Source organism: Stylophora pistillata, chromosome 4 (genome assembly GCF_964205215.1).
Source record: "Stylophora pistillata chromosome 4, jaStyPist1.2, whole genome shotgun sequence".
Taxonomy (NCBI): domain Eukaryota; kingdom Metazoa; phylum Cnidaria; class Anthozoa; order Scleractinia; family Pocilloporidae; genus Stylophora; species Stylophora pistillata.
Window position 1 is genome coordinate 21,208,004 of NC_142522.1, and position 13,340 is coordinate 21,221,343.

Here is a 13,340-nt window from a genome sequence, read left to right on the forward strand (position 1 = left end):
TAAGAGCCAATAATTCAAAGTAGAACAACCAAACTGCCTAAAACGCGGGAAAACGCGGGCGACGAGGTCGTGGTTGGTTTTGGTTTTGCGTCTGATTAGTTTAGAGAATGGTACAAGTTCTTGACCAATAGCACAGTGAAGTAAAGAAAAACCAAAGCAATGCCAGATATTTTTGACACTCAATTCAAATTTGATCATTGTGCAATAAGTTTCAAATTAATTTTGTTTTCTCTTACACATCAAAAGACGCAATAAGTTACATATCTACCAACAGTTTCATCATGTGCGTCAAAGGAACACTACTAGAAGACAAAAAAGTTAGTGATAAAGGCCGTAATTTCATCTTTGTCATGTCTATAGGAGAGTTTTCACAATGTGTGTAGATTTAGGAATAATGTATCATGGTTTGTTCTTGTAAATTCCAGGAAATGACTCACAGTTTAACGATTCAATGGAAATCTCTCTGCCGAAGAATTATGTTCCTGGTTCTGTCTATGCAGTTGTGTCAACAGTTGGTAAGTAGTAGGCGTACGTTCTGAGTTTGGTATGATCTCAATCATACATCTAATTAGTTTGAGGTGCTGGTGATTTCGGGTGTGAATTTTCTTGATTTTCCCTCTTTAAGTTCTATTGTGTTACGTTTTAGAATAGGAATTTGTTTTCGCCATCTGTCTTGATGCAAGTCCAATGTCTGATCACCTCATATGACTTTTCTCTTGTTGAGGTGATCTTATGGGACCAACCTTGAATGTAGCAGGCCTGCTAAGGCTTCCTTATGGATGTGGCGAACAGAACATGGTTAACTTTGCTCCTAGCATTTACATCATGCAGTACCTGGCAGCCGTCGGACAGATGACAGCCTCTGTGCAAAGCAAAGCCAAGAACATCATGACGACTGGTAATCAAAATGACACTATGGGGAACTTGTGCATTTATTGCGCAGAATATAATAAGAATGTACAGTGATTATACTACAAGCTAAGGATCCTGTGATTCCAAGAAACAGAATTGAGCCGTCGTTCCTTCAAAAGTCCTCCCCAATTGATCCACCATACTTAACAATCGATCGGGCATTTTGGTAAAATACATCCACTCCCCAGACTCTTAAGGTCGTGCTAACTCCCCAAAATTTGCATATCGAATCCCCACATCGCTCGTCCCTACGCTTCGCATATCCACGAGTTAAAACAATTATTTGTAACTATATTTGTTAAAACATAAAAATTTATGTTTATTTCTATGTAACCAAGGGCAACCCAAGGCGACCCAAAGAGTCGAGGATGACCTGTATGGTATCTGAAACCCTTTGACCCATGAGATAAGAATAAAATAGTCTTGTAGAAAGCACCGTATGCAAAAGTTCTAAAGCGCTCTACAATAAAAGGAAAGCATAAAATCGAGAAAAGTAAGAGGATCTAATCTCCCCTTACCATCCCCCCTCCCCCCCCCTGAATCACATGAAGGCCTCGAGAAGAAAGGAAATGATCGCCAAATAAAGAAGCTCTCCATCATTAATCAAATTCTCTTTGTCAGCAGCTTAGGAAATGTGCAGATTACAGTGTGAAGAAAATGGATACTGATGTGTAGGGTGTAAAATGTTATTGAGAGCTAACGTTTGCGCTGGTGTAAGTTAAAAGTTCAGCATGTTCTTTGTGTCTGTGTTAGGTTACCAGAGAGAGTTGACCTACAAACGAACTGATGGATCCTACAGCGCTTTTGGAAATCGGGATAGCGAAGGAAACATGTGGTACGTATAGGTGCTTTGTACAAGTTTTGAGTTCTTTCGACAGGGTCTCCTATATCGCAATAGGGGTGTGCGGTGGTATGATTAACAAAATACCTTTAGATTTTTGCGCAGGTTGTAGTCTTTTAAAGAAGGGGCATTCATTACACGCTAGTTTTTCAAAATACTCTTTTATCGTGTCGTCTGATCGTCTGGATGCGGGTAGTCTCAGAAAGATGTGTTTTTCGTTGCCCAGAATGACTGACGTTTTGATAATCTAAGCATTTGTCATCATCAAACTTCTCTTTTGTTTCACCAAAAAATGTAACTGGTCAGGGTAATGAAACTGCCATGCAAATCCTTGATATCGTTCTTATTCCATAACTTAATGGTTATTCCCTTTCAAAGAAAAGAGGTGTCGATGCTAGCCTACGGTGCAATCGTCTCATTTGGGCGAGTTGACTTTAAGAAGTGGGCGATCGTTTATTTAACATAAACACCATATAACATTTAACATCATACCTGTATCAAACATTAAGGTCACAAGATTAACGGAACGATCACCAACTAATGAACTTTACAATTGTGACACAGATTCTCCTTGTCATCACCTAAGGAAACGTAAAGAAAACATTGTGGAGAGTGTGCATACTAATGATGGGGTGTAAAGGGTTAATGATTAGTATGTTTTACCATTTGATGATGTTATTTTGGTTACTCAGCCATCATCTTTCATGCTTGTTTGTTTTTCTCTAGGTTAACAGCGTTTGTACTTCGCTCATTTGCCCAGGCAAAACGCTTCATCTTTATCGATTCAGAGGAGCTTAAACAGACTGCGAACTGGATAACTAGCAAGCAACTTGCAAATGGATGCTTCCCCAAGTATGGGAGACTCTTTAATAAGCGCCTTAAGGTAAACAACGACAAAACCACAACAACAACTCTAGTTCTAGATAAGCCAAAGGGCCATATTGATAATCCAGAAAAAGTTGGAGATGAAGATAGTTTTCTCTTTTGTTTCACCAAAAAATGTAACTGGTCATGGTAATGAGACTGCTATGCAATCCCTGATATCGTTCGTATTCCATAACTTAATGGTGACTCCCTTCCAAGAAGAGACGTACTGATGCTAACCTGTGGTGCAAGCGTCTCATTAGGGCGAGTTGACTTTAAGAAAGGCGCGATCGTTTATTTAACCGGCCATGTGTAATTTGCAGTTAGAGTCGACGGTAAAGGGAGGTGGCGGGAAGGGGCCAAAATAAAACTATTCACTTCTCCACCCCAGCCCCTCTCCTTATTTTTGAACGTCACTCACCCCCTTGGTACAAATTTATTTCTCTCCTCAGCCTTCCGCACTGCCATTAAAATCAAAGATGTTGGCCATTTTTCGCTAAGAAAATACTGAGCACTCGCTCGCCCAAATTACGCCAGCTGTGCAGGCTTTGTTGATGTCTGATGTAATATTTATTTATTTTTTCACCAGGGAGGTGTATCAACAGAAGCTACTCTCACCGCGTTTGTGACAGCTTCTCTTATGGAATCTGGAATATCACCTCAGGTTGGTTCTGCTACTTTTTTTTAGTCCTTCCCCTCCCACCCCCAAGGAGTGAATAGCAGCTGATATCTCCAAAAAGTATCACCCCTGAATCAAACATGAAGGTCATTAGAATACAGGAAATGATCGCGAGGTCAAGAAGCTCTTGATTCTTAAGAAAATTCTCTTTGTTAGAACATTTGCTGTTACTCTATTCTTTTTCAACAAGTCAACCTTACCAATGCACCAGATACGTGTTGTTCTTAAAAGGCAATTTCCGTATTACCTTTGGCCTCTTTTTAGAAACGAAGCCTGGTGCTCATGAAATTGAAAGTTTTCTTTTGAATGAAAACTCATTATCTTTCGAAAGGAAAAGCACCGGGCGGTCTCGCTTTGAAAAATAGGCCAAAGGTAATTCGGAAATGGTCTATCATATAGCATTTTTGCCCCAGTAGATTTCAAGTTATACTTCTATCCTTCAAGTAGCTGTGGTTTCTGGGGTATGGAAACATGTCTCAGCCTTTCGTGAGATTTTCTCTTAGATTAAGAGAAATACCTTTTGGGCTTACAAAGTGCTTAGGTCCAAAATACTTCACCATGCAACGATTTGAAAAACAAGGTGTATAAAGTAGACTGAACAACAAACCAGGATCGTGGTATATTTAGCAAATTATACAACTTTTTTTTACAGGACGTTGTCATTCAAAACGCACTGAATTGTTTGAGGGGTTTCATTTCAAATGTGACTGATTCATATAGCTTGGCTTTGTTCAGTTACACCTTCAACTTGGCGAAAGATCAATATGGTGCAGATTTATTTGGAGCACTGCGAAACAAAGCCATCCTAGAAGGTCAGTTCTTGCTTGTTCAGGTCCTGTACATGTTTGAGCAATTTTCAGTCGAGTGTCAAATGTAATTCCGTAGTGCTTTAATTTTACTTAACTTCGCTCTGTGATTGGTCCAGAAAACTCCCTCGTCCTCTCAACCAATCACATGCAAAACTTGAAACAATCACTCGCGTTTTCTCGCGCTTCAAGTAGTTTGCATATTTCCACTTTCAGTTCTCATTGGCTGATGATGATGTAAACCTGATTGATCGGACGCTCAATTGAAAACTCCTTTAATGACAGTATGTGGCAAATGTGTTTGAATACGTGTTTATGGAGACTTTTCGTTTATGAGCTCTGAAAGGGAAAAGAAGATCCGCTTTGTAAACCCACTCCTCATTTATTGACCAAATTTTCACTCTTTTTGCAACCCATTTTGGATTTGTTCAGCAACAGATCACAAAATATGTCAATATGTGGTTAGAACATCAGTAACACACTCGGCTGCGCCTGGTGCGCCATGTTTTTGCTCTTTCAACATTTTCACGTCATCTATGAACTTTTACTGCACAGACGCACGACAGCATGGAGTCTAGTTGTTAATATGATTGGGTGCGGTAATTGCTTCGTGCCACGCCTCACAACGCTCACCCTGGTACGCTGTAGTAAAAACAGTATCGGCTGTTGTTTACAAATTTATTTTTCAAAACAGATGGATTGACCCACTGGGAAAAGGAAAAGTTGAAGAAAACCCCTCTTACTGACGATTTTTGGAGGAACCCTTACTACCGTGCTCCTGCTGCTGACATCGAGATGACGTCATACGCCCTGATGACTTACATCCTCCGAGCAGAAGATGACTTATCTCTAATAGGCGACGCCTTGTCGATTGTTAGATGGCTCTCTAAACAAAGGAATGCTCTGGGAGGATTTTCATCAACGCAGGTTATAGGCAATTCTGTGAATTGTCATCAATATGAAAGCGAGGGTAAACAGGGGTGGTGAACGCCATGGCTATAAGAAGGCTGTCGGTGGTTTGTCCTCTATGACAATGTAACAATTACATTGAAAGTCGAGCACGTTGAAGTGATTGGGATTGTGAGATGTGACTACAGCAACGTCTGGGAAAAACGCAAAGAAACGAACTTTCTTTTAACCCAAGAATTTCGCCATTTGCTCCTTATATATACCGTTCCTGACGGTGCGACGCCTTCCCTTGAGAATAACATTTCAATGTAGTGTTCGGTTCGAATTAAAAACGTGACTGATACGTTGTGGAGGTTTCAGTTTTAGGAAAATGCAAGAGTTTTTGATTTCGCGTTGTTGTTCAGCATCAAACGACTCAGAAATGTAAAAGGTTTTAAAAGGCACATGCTGCGGCATTCTTTCGCTCATTCGAAGTTTTGTTTTGTTCTTGTTGCCCCCGCCGTCGTGGTTTTCTTCAAGTCCCTATATCCACGAAACACGCAATGTTTAAGACGAATGAACTCAGTAATAACTTTGTTTTCATGTCTGTCAGGACACATGTGTTGCTCTACAAGCCCTAGGCGGGTATGCAAGGGAGACGTTTACAAACTCCTCAGACCTGACCGTTCAGTTTGGAGAAGAGAGCAAGCAGTTTAGGCACACATTGCGCATCACAGACAACAACAGGCTGGTGACACAAAAATCCGTGGTAAGTCATTCTTCGCCCTCCGGTTCTTTAAGATTTTGGTAGGGCTCAACCCCTTCACTCACACGTTGTTAAATTTGTAAGCGGTCTTAAGAAAGTTTTGAGCAATTCTGCGGAAAAGCTAAGATTTATCATCGTCCTTTTACTGTACGATTAAGAATTGCTTTTGTTGCTGCGCTGAGAAATGATCTTGTTTTTTATGGACCTTTAGGTTCCATCAAGTATTCTGCCGCTGGAGAGTATGCTCGTGAGGGCTGACGGACAGGGCTGTGCTTTAATGCAGGTTGGTGTGATAAGCTGGTTCATCAGAGTTTTTGCATCCAGTGTGGTTGAATTCCTATTATATGAATGTGCCCACATATGAGTACAGCTGAGAAGGGAGTAGATATGGGGCATTGATACTAGCGCTTGGTGCCAACCACTCTGGCTTGGGTTCGATTCTCGGACCTGAATTTACTTGTGGGTTGATTTGTTTCGGGTTCTCGTCCTTGTTCCAAGGGATTTCTCTGAGTCCTCCGGTTTTCTTTCTTTTGTAAAAACCAGTATTATAGTTCCACCTATGAATATGCAAAAACAAATTTCACCTCACAAATCTTCAAAGTTCTTATTATCAGTGTGATAATTGTTGTTATCATCATCGTTATTGAGTTTGATGTCGTTGGCATTACTTATATTGTTGTTGCTATTATTATCATTGTTTTTATTTTCTTTATGGATACCATCATCTGAATATATTTATTCTTATCACTATATTTATGAATTAAATTCTCAAAATCTCTCAAACTCTTTATAACCTCTTCTAAGTGTCAAGTTGGTAACTGATAGAAATTAAATCCGTGAAGAAAGAATTGTTGCAGATATATATATCAAAGTCTACAGGGAGACTGTTACAACCTCTGTTTTTGATATCTGTCTAGGCGGACGTCTCATATAACATCCCAGATGTGAAGGAAGAACCAGCGTTTGATCTGAACGTCACCTTGTCACCATCGGATGATATATTTGCTCCATTGTCGACAGAAACCGGTGATCCTCTGTGTTTGCCTCTTGAGTTTTCAATCACAGCCAGGTAAGAGTCCACACCAAATCTTTAGCCTGTGGGCAAGCTCTTGTCTGCCCTGTGGAACGGATGACGAGAGACGAGGCCTTGTTTTTCGTGGCGTTTCTCGCAGTTACGATTACAGTCTGCACGGAGGCTAAGCAGTTTTCATAAAGAGTTACAAAGCTGACGTTTCCAGCGTTAGCCCTTCCTCAGAGCGACGAAGGCCTAACGCTCGAAACGTCAGGTGTTTAACTCTTTACGGTAGCCACATTACATTATCAACTCAGTTTTAACTCTATTGGACTCCATTGCACTCAATCAAAACTGCCTTACTGTACTGAGTTGTTATTTCTTAGAGAAGAAACATTGCTACTTAACGAATCAATGGCTACATTTTATACGTAGCCTTCATAAACATACAAGAGAAATTCTGTCGAACATTTTATCGAATTTATGACTTCTCTGTGATGTAAATTACATTTTCAGGCATCCTGAATCACTTCTGAGGACTATTAGGAACTATTATGACTATTGGAAGAGCTAGGCTAACCTTGCAAAAATTTGACACCTCAAGTTTGATAAAAATCCATAATTAGCCTCTTTTTAGGGTCACCTCTATTGAAGGGACCTGTCTATTCAAGGGATACAAAATATGGTCCCGACAGATTAAATGTTCACATAACCATTTGTATCTGTTGCTTCTCTTGAATCGAAGGGAAACCCGGGGGACTCTTTTTATGGTTCTATGGGGACCCTTTTAAATGAGGTTCCACTATGCGGGGTTCATATGTGACACGCGTCCTGCACACTACAAGGATCAACAGGTTGGGAGCGTCTTCAGTTAGGACAGAAAAGTAATTTTTGAGTTGAGGCAAGTTTGTAATGGTGTTCATGGCTTTGCTTCTTCTTTGGTTTAGGTGGCTGAGAGAAGATACATCCAATATGGCGGTCATCGATGTCAAACTCGTGTCCGGTTATCAGGTTGATGAAGAAAGCTTAGAAAAGGTAAGATGACACTTTCCAACAATGGTGTGGAATTGTAAGTTTGTCCTATGGCGTGTTTTCTTGTTTCTAGTTCTAGAAGGGAAGCACCTGAAGCGAGCGCGTGAGAACGAGCGCAGAGAGCGCGAACTTCCTCACTTGTGATATGGAAGATGATTCGAGAGGCAACAGTAGAGCAGTGAGGAGACTGGAAATATTAGCTTTGAAAGGAAAAACACCTTGTGGAAAATCTTGAGAACATGAAATCAGTCACTGATATAGAAGTTGACTTTTCTAGAAAGAAATTCACGCCAAGTTATGAAACCCTTTAGTTGTCACGATCTGAATTTTAGTTCCTTCTTTCAGCTGCCAGTTTGTTGGCCTATTCACATCAGGTGCTAATCACGTGACTAGGCTAGAGGGTCAACTTACGCTTACTGTATCTGCATTACAGCTTAATCATGATATGTGTTCTGTAGTTATTAGCAGATATTTGTGTAAGATTTCACATGTACGTTGATGGCTTTTGTAATGTTTATTTCCCACATTACATTTTTAGCTTTCGAATCAACCCAAGCTTGGCCTCAAGCGATACGAGATGGAAGGTCAACACGTGATCATGTACTTTGACGAGGTATGAAAAATAGGTGCTTATCAGTTAAGTGATCCTAAGAATTAAACTCTTTTGGCCAGTCTGCGCAGCTTTAAAACCCTAATGACCTCAGGTAGTTTTGAAAGACAACGTTTGCGAATTAGTCAACCACTTATAACGAAAACGAGGAAATGAAGATTGCTTTTCTTGACTTCAGCGAACAATTTATGCGGACGATAAAGGTCTTTTTTATCGAAAGTCCTTGCCACTCTGATGGGTTTTAGTTAAACACAGAATTAAAGATGTGTTTGTGCCCACTCTACTCCTTTTTAACCCTTTACATCCCAACATCAGGATACACGTTCTCCCTACTGTTCTGTTAACATTTCCTATAGTTCTGACAAGAAGAATTTGTTTAACAAGAAAGAGTTCTTTGAGTTGGTGGTCATTTCCTGTATTCTGATAACCTTAATGTTTGTGATTCAGTGAGGATAATGTGCAAAGAAATTAGGTGCTAGTCACTCTTAGAAATTGAAGGGTTAAGTGTGGACAGGAGAAGACAACGGCGTGCGAAAACAATGACGAAAAGAACCTCATCTATGCCTGTAAAATTTATCCGGTTTCAGTTTGTTTTAGAGAGAACTCGGAAGTCAAGCTCAATAGGATTTAAGCGTTACTAACGTCCTTTCCGTTTGCTTTAGATTGACAAGGTTTCTTTCTCGTTCAAAATCTTCCAATCCGCTGTGGTAAAGAATACCAAACCAGCTTCCGTCACAGTGTATGACTACTACGAGACAGGTGAGTCTTCGGCTATAGTTATCCATACTCTAAACGTACAAGGAGCTGCGTCATTACTCTAAAATTGATTCGGTTTAAAATGTGTACTTCAGTTCAGATTCTAAAACTTTAGCTTTTGAAGTCAATGGTGGACCTTGCAGTATTTATCAAACAGAGCATGATAGCTTAGTCTGGACTGAAGGGACATTTCTCTCATCTAGAATTCAAATTTCATTAGATTTACATATATACGGTAGTGTGCGATGCACGGGAGAAACAGTTGATCCTGATGTGTGGTTGTCCAGGTGAAGGAAGGTCTACTGCACGAATTCCTTTCAACGACTGGTGTCGGGGAATAAGTTAGTTGCTCATTAATGATAAATCAAATATGAATTGTAAAAGGAATTAGTTAAATGATTACGTGATAGATTGCATCAATTCTCAGTAAATTGAACTTAGTGCACAGTTTATCAGCTGATGTACTTTGCACGCGCTGATTGAACCAAATAAGGAAGGGATCATGTGAATTAGGCTTGATATATTGTACATACGATAGTTATATTACTGTAAGCTGTGCCTGTGATAGATTATAATACTGTATTGTGTAAGACAGCAGAAAAACTGAAGTGCACGCACACTGTAATCAGATCGATAGTAAAACCCTTGGGAGGTAGAAGAATAAACTCCGTGTTAAAATAGAACGTGGACAGTGTGATAGGTACAGTCCTCAGTTGAACCACCGAGCGGAACAAAAGTTCCCCAACAAGCTATTTTACTGATTCAGAACAGGTGTTTCTCGAACGATTTCTGCGACCACCGGCACCTCACAAACGACTCTTTCACTACTTTTACACAACTAAAGAGGTGCCAGAACGACCTGACCTTACCAACGGACCGAAACCGACCAATCATAACAGACCCACAGTAATTGATTCTCACAGTATTAAGTATCACAGTAGACTGACCAATCCCTTTGCAAGAACCAGACTTTTAAGAGCCACTGACCGTAAATATCGAGAGTCCGCCGACAGTTGCAAAATTTCGTAATTCGTTTTTTTTTTCTAAAGGACCTTTTTAATGAGTCTTTTTCGAAAATAATATCGAAAAGTTCTATCACGCTTTTTTTCTCAGAAAAATCGAAAAGTTCAAAATACGCCTAAATGGCCGTTGTCCTCTCCGTAAAGCGATGAAAAATTATGCAACTTCGGCAACTTCGTACGCTACAACGCGATGCAATCCCGCTTTTAAATTTTGTGTGTTAGCAGATGGTCCTTTTATCTCTTAGAAAATATTAATTTCTTGTTGTGTTGTTACGTTTAAGTCTGAATAGCGACCCGTTGAAATAAAGTACTTCGCGTCTCTTTCGCGGAGGTAAAATAAAGGTCAACTTCAGCGGCCTATGAACAGGTCTGCCATATATACCTACAAATCGTAATATACATCATCTTAAAGGTTTATACTTGTATTTTAATTCCTCTAATTCTCTATCTTGGTCCGCTATAGGCGGCACGTCCAGGTTTAAAAGAGTTTGGGCTATTTTGTCAAGAATGCAATGCGAACCCCTGAACAGCTGTCACGACCCATTTAAAAAGCCTTTAGAAAGGTCTTGTGTGATATATTTACAAATCAAAATATATATCTTCTTTAAGCTTTATCCTTGTAGTTTAAGTCCTCTAAGTTTCTTTCTTGACCCGCCTTAGGCGGCGCGTCCAGCTTTCAAAGAGTTCAGGCTAAAATGACAAAAAATGTAATGCGATCCGTTTTGACGGCTGTCACGCAAGAGGTCATGTATTTGGTACATTCCTGGTCATTTTTTAGCCCGAACTCTTTGAAAGCTGGACGCGCCGCCTATGGCGGGCCAAGAAAGAAACTTTGATGAATTAAACTAAAAGGATAAAACTTTAAGATGATATATATTTTGGTTTTTAAATATATCATACAAGACCTTTTTGAAAGCCTTTAAGTGGGTCGTGACAGCTGTTCAGGGTTCGCATTGGCTATTTGTGATATTTTCCTTTCTTCTGATTGGCTGTTGTTTAGATTTAATGACACCGAAATGAAATAGCTCTAACATGGTATGTCATTTCAGTTAGCCAGTTTAAGTTCTGATTGTCCACTTTTCTTACAGATCTTTCCGCTACAATAATGTACAAGATCACAAAGGACATGTGTAGGTTGGATGCTGTCGGTGAGTAGTAGTGACATGAAGATGTGTCGGCATTCTATGTAGCATCCATCAGCTAAAATTACTACACTGAGCTTTAACTGAACACCGTATAATTTTTAACCTCAAGACAGTCGTTCCTCTAAGCAGTTCGGTTGACATGTAACCATTGCGCGCACGCACGCACACACGCACACGCGCACGCACACACACACACACACGCACACACACACACAAAGACCCTGACTATTGTCAGGAACAAAGATTAATTTTGTAACTATCTAGGTAAGTTAGGTCGTCTTATCTCGACCATATTTCACACATAGAAATCTTAATGAACCAAAAGGTAATTAGAATTTGGACCCACCCAAATTAACAGTATTACTTTGGCTGATTCATACATCAAAATGATCAGACGTTCCACAGCTACTTAAGATACAATTACAGTAGTTTTAGTGTTTTCAACTTAGGAACTGAATATTTAACCACGTGACTGGTGCTTAAAGTATGGTATCTTTTATCTTTATTTCTGTAGACCAACCTTGATGATGTGGAAGTAACGTGCTTCGAGACTGGTCTGGGACTTATTTAGAGTTCTTTGGCATTGATTTGTAGTAGAAATGTTCTCATATTCTCTTAACAAATTAGTCTGAACAATTATACCCAATTATACCAATTTGCTTAAATCAGGGATTGTATTTTATCATCTAAGATGTTAAAGTTATCCTGAGAGTACCGTGAGTTTTTGAATGATTTGAAAGAAAACTTTGTTAAGCATTAGAAAAAGTGTAGTTAGTGTAGTGGTAAAGTAGAATAAAAGTTTTAGCCTTGGTTTGCAGCTTCTTTGGTTCGTTTTTGTGATATAGATGTTGGTGTAGTCGCAAAGTAGAATAAAAGTTTTAGCCTTGGTTTGCAGCTTTTTTGGTTTGTTTTTGTGATATAGATGATCCATAAAACTTGAATTTTCGGTTTCACAGTGAACTGTGAAACTGTGAACAATGACTGTTGTGAACTTTGGTCAGTAGCAAGTTTTTCAATGTATGTATTTCGGACACCCAACGCAATCACGTATCAAAACACTTTCAAACTCGTCAGAAATATTCCTCTGCCTTCGTTATTTGGCTTTTTGTACATGTCTGAAAAGAGGGTATGAAACACTTTCTCGCCGTTTATTTTTACTCATCACAGACAACTGAACAATCTAGTTTTTACTTTCTCTTTGTTGCTTTTAAGTGCACCGAATTATTTTGCAAGACAAAGATTCTTACTGTTTTTACCAAGAGGGACTTTTCCGTTACATTGTGAGAACCATTCGAATGTGAATGTTGAATTCGCAACCATAAGAGTGATGTAAAAGAGCTCAAAACCACCTTCGTGGAGGAAACTAAGAAGAATGAACTATTAAACGTTCTCTTTTTGGAGGCCAAGACACCTTAAAAATGATGAAATGCCATATGTGACGTTTAGTTCTCCAACATCGTCTTTTTGTTAGCCGTTTTTCTTTCCCTGATGGGTCGAGTTGATCATTAATCTGTGTGGGAATGGGGAAATGGCCGTAAACGTTCTGAAAGGTACAAATTTTTAACAAAAACCTTCGTTTCCAGTTCGTGGGTTCGTGCAGAAGTCCGCAATAAGTGGCTACACCTTTCGTTCCATTCCGTTTCACGTGACCTCGATCCTTTTTGTTGTAGAGTCACGAAAGGGTTCATAAACATCTAGAAAAGTATGCTTGCGACCACCTTTTGCTCTATGATGGGCCAAGGAGAACATGCAAAACGTTTTTTTCATGACATCTTCAGCATCCTTCATAGCTGTGATGTACAATCCTGCCTTTTTTTCTCTTCTTTACCCGATTTTCAAGGAAACAATTGATAACTTTACTCATGATATTTCACAGAAATAGTCAATAAGCTGGTTTGTCGAGATTACCAGATAATCGCGTGCTATAAACTGAAGCAAGAGAATGTAAACTCATAAGAATACAAGCGGTATAATATATTCTCTTGACCAAAATAAATCTTCAGTTTT

General features: G+C 39.5%; 1 protein-coding gene across 2 annotated transcripts in view; it reads left to right on the forward strand.

Moving 5' to 3' along the window:
- Positions 1-12,227, forward strand: part of LOC148732830 (alpha-1-macroglobulin-like) — a 69,580-nt gene extending 57,353 nt beyond the window's left edge. For both annotated transcript variants that reach the window (XM_088757511.1, XM_088757510.1), the window contains 15 exons: positions 426-515; positions 725-898; positions 1,666-1,747; positions 2,480-2,636; positions 3,207-3,281; positions 3,949-4,108; positions 4,797-5,029; positions 5,604-5,759; positions 5,968-6,039; positions 6,674-6,825; positions 7,716-7,803; positions 8,339-8,413; positions 9,073-9,169; positions 11,277-11,336; positions 11,848-12,227. In XM_088757511.1, the coding sequence (XP_088613637.1) occupies positions 426-515; positions 725-898; positions 1,666-1,747; positions 2,480-2,636; positions 3,207-3,281; positions 3,949-4,108; positions 4,797-5,029; positions 5,604-5,759; positions 5,968-6,039; positions 6,674-6,825; positions 7,716-7,803; positions 8,339-8,413; positions 9,073-9,169; positions 11,277-11,336; positions 11,848-11,858 (1,682 nt within the window). In that variant the 3' untranslated portion in view covers positions 11,859-12,227. The remainder of the gene's footprint in view (positions 1-425; positions 516-724; positions 899-1,665; positions 1,748-2,479; positions 2,637-3,206; positions 3,282-3,948; positions 4,109-4,796; positions 5,030-5,603; positions 5,760-5,967; positions 6,040-6,673; positions 6,826-7,715; positions 7,804-8,338; positions 8,414-9,072; positions 9,170-11,276; positions 11,337-11,847) is intronic.
- The last annotated feature ends 1,113 nt before the right edge of the window (positions 12,228-13,340 follow it).